The 2,671-nt window shown below is 30.1% G+C and overlaps 1 protein-coding gene across 1 annotated transcript in view; it reads left to right on the top strand.

Moving 5' to 3' along the window:
* The window catches only part of LOC106475823 (homeodomain-interacting protein kinase 2-like), a 27,311-nt gene that overhangs the window by 17,155 nt on the left and 7,485 nt on the right, over positions 1 to 2,671 (top strand). Inside the window, exon 12 of the mRNA XM_013936495.2 lies at positions 2,418 to 2,483. Coding sequence (XP_013791949.2) covers positions 2,418 to 2,483 — 66 coding nt within the window. The remainder of the gene's footprint in view (positions 1 to 2,417; positions 2,484 to 2,671) is intronic.

The raw sequence follows: 2,671 nt of genomic DNA, 5'->3' as shown, positions 1-2,671 counted from the left end.
AAAAACATCATCGGTATACCTGTACGTAGTTATACCCACCCCTTAGTATACCCTAACTTCAAATTTCATAGCTAACTGAAATATGTAAATTTTGTGAAATCAAGCTTGACCAACAAAGAGGCAGAAAAAAATGCAGTCGAGGCAGTTAAACATCGGTAAATTCTTTTGTGAACCAATCAAAATTAAGATCATTCATGAAATGAATTCGTGGCATATTCATAGAATAATTATTGGTAAAAATCAGTTAGATTAACAACTTCTAATAAATAGAAAAGCCAGTGCATTTTGGTAACACTACGTTTTAACAATGGCTTTTATGTCATGTTGCTTAACAACAAAAGTATAATATTGTTGTTGTTAGTCTATGTACTGAAAGTATAAAATTAAATGTATAGACAACAAAACTGAAAAAAATATTTGTTGATTTCTTAATTTAGAGTCTCCATTGATTAAAGAGGTTTTTTTTTTTTATTAAAAACGTTGGTGATATGACAGAAAATAGCTTAATTCAGAATTATTTAAGTTTAAAATTAAATCAATATTTTTACTTTCATGATAAATTTTATGCTCTAGACTAGGTGATTCCACACTACATCTTTACTTTAGGCTTATTATACCAACACTCACTACACTTATAAAGTTTCACGCCACCCCCCATGCACCCCCTGTCACTAAAATCGTAATGGGCAGACAGTAATCGAACTATTCAATCTGGATAAATGCATTTTGGCTTTTATGACTCCTCCTATTTCGAGAAATCAAGCGTGACATGACACACACACTGTTTTTATACAGGTTAGGTCGTTGATCTTGGTGTTTGTGTCATAAAACTTTATTTAAATATTTCACAAAAGTTCTGAGTGCAATTATAGCTAGAATTCAGAAATTAGATTAACCACCTTATAAGTCTTTAATCTTATTTTTATTTCCTTGGAGCATACAACCCTTTTTTCAAGCCAGAAACTAGTCTGTTGGTTAATGACATTCTGAAAGGCAATAATATAGCAATGGCAAAATTTAACAGACCTAAATAGAATAAGGATGAGCTATTGATTCAAAATAAGGAAAAAAAACAGTAAATGTGGACAAATTAAGAAGATAAAAACCTTAAAAGAAGTAACATAATTTAAAAAAAATATTATAAACGTTTTAACAATTATATAAATCTGAACCACTTGGTAACAACCTAACTTAAAAATTCTTTTGTTTTCTATAATGATTCTTTGATTGGTGTTTGGGGTCATTTCGTAGGGCAGTTACTTTAACATGGTCAGTGGATTGACTTAGATTAGTTGACGTGTCAAGCAATAGGCTTATTTTGATCTTTAATTGAAATGTTATGTAAGTGTTCTCCAAAAGTTTGTTTTTCATTTGAACTATGACATCAGTTATACAAACGTACTGATCAAACTGTTGCATTGACATCCATAATAAAGTCTGAATTTAACTTTTTATATTAAAACACAAAGAAGAATTTAAAATCCAAGCAGCTTGCAAGTCAATTATTTATAAATATAAACTACATATAGATGTACCAATGATGTTTTTGGTATAACTACATATAGATATACCGATGATGTTTTTGGTATAACTACATACAGATATACCGATGATGTTTTTCTAACATATTTAGTGAGTGATAATTTTATAGTGTTGTTAACATTAGTGGATGATAATTTTATTGTGTTGTTAACATATTTAGTGAGTGATAATTTTATAGTGTTGTTAACATATTTAGTGAGTGATAATACTAAATCATTTAGAGCCAAACATATGTTTTAACTTTAACTGAAGATCCACGTTCAGTATTATTTTGAAGAAGATAATCGCTGAAGATATGTAGTGTCTGTTAAATATTTCTCAACTTGATACACTACCTTTCAGAAAAGATGTTAAATATTATTAACAGTTTGGAACTATAAGTGTCAAAATCCATTCTATAATTATCATATAGGTAGTTTCTCTTAATGATGTAGTTGGTTTTAGAATTATTAAGGTTTCCTGTAAGATTCAGACTGTGATACATACAGCTGGACAGGTGCATTTTAAGGGTGGTGGTCAATTTCCACTGCTATGTCAGACAAGAGATGGGAGTGGATGCTGTTGCCTAGTTATCTTCTTATTAGTTTATTAATTATCCAGTAGATAAAGTCAAAGGGATGATAAAAATGTTATTATCATTACTGTTTTGACTGAGATCACGAGACAGCAGATGATGAGTGAAATGAAAAGGGACGTAATCCTGAAACATGATGAGGACTCTTCTCTGATGTTGTCTTTATGTGATTAAAGTCTTGAACGACTATAATATAACTTCCCATTGTCACACAGTGCAAACTTCATAAATCTGATTTAAAATTATGCTTCAAAAAATGCATAGTGTTGATGAGTAAAGATTTTAATTTTTTTATTTTCAGGTAGGCACCCAGAGGTATGTTCCATTACCTGTGGTTGAACAAAATGGAAGACAGATGCTTCTTACGGTGAGTTACAATATAACTAGGGTACAGCCCGTCAAAAATGATGGGGCAAGTACTACCCAACACAATAAAATTATCACTCACTAAATATGTTAACAACACAATAAAATTATCACTCACTAAATATGTTAACAACACAATAAAATTATCACTCACTAAATATGTTAACAACACAATAAAATTATCACTCA

This window comes from Limulus polyphemus, unplaced genomic scaffold, assembly GCF_000517525.1.
Source record: "Limulus polyphemus unplaced genomic scaffold, Limulus_polyphemus-2.1.2 Scaffold9231, whole genome shotgun sequence".
NCBI classification, from domain to species: Eukaryota; Metazoa; Arthropoda; class Merostomata; order Xiphosura; family Limulidae; genus Limulus; species Limulus polyphemus.
The sequence above is the reverse complement of the archived record's forward strand: the minus strand, read 5'-3'. Positions and strand labels throughout refer to the sequence as shown.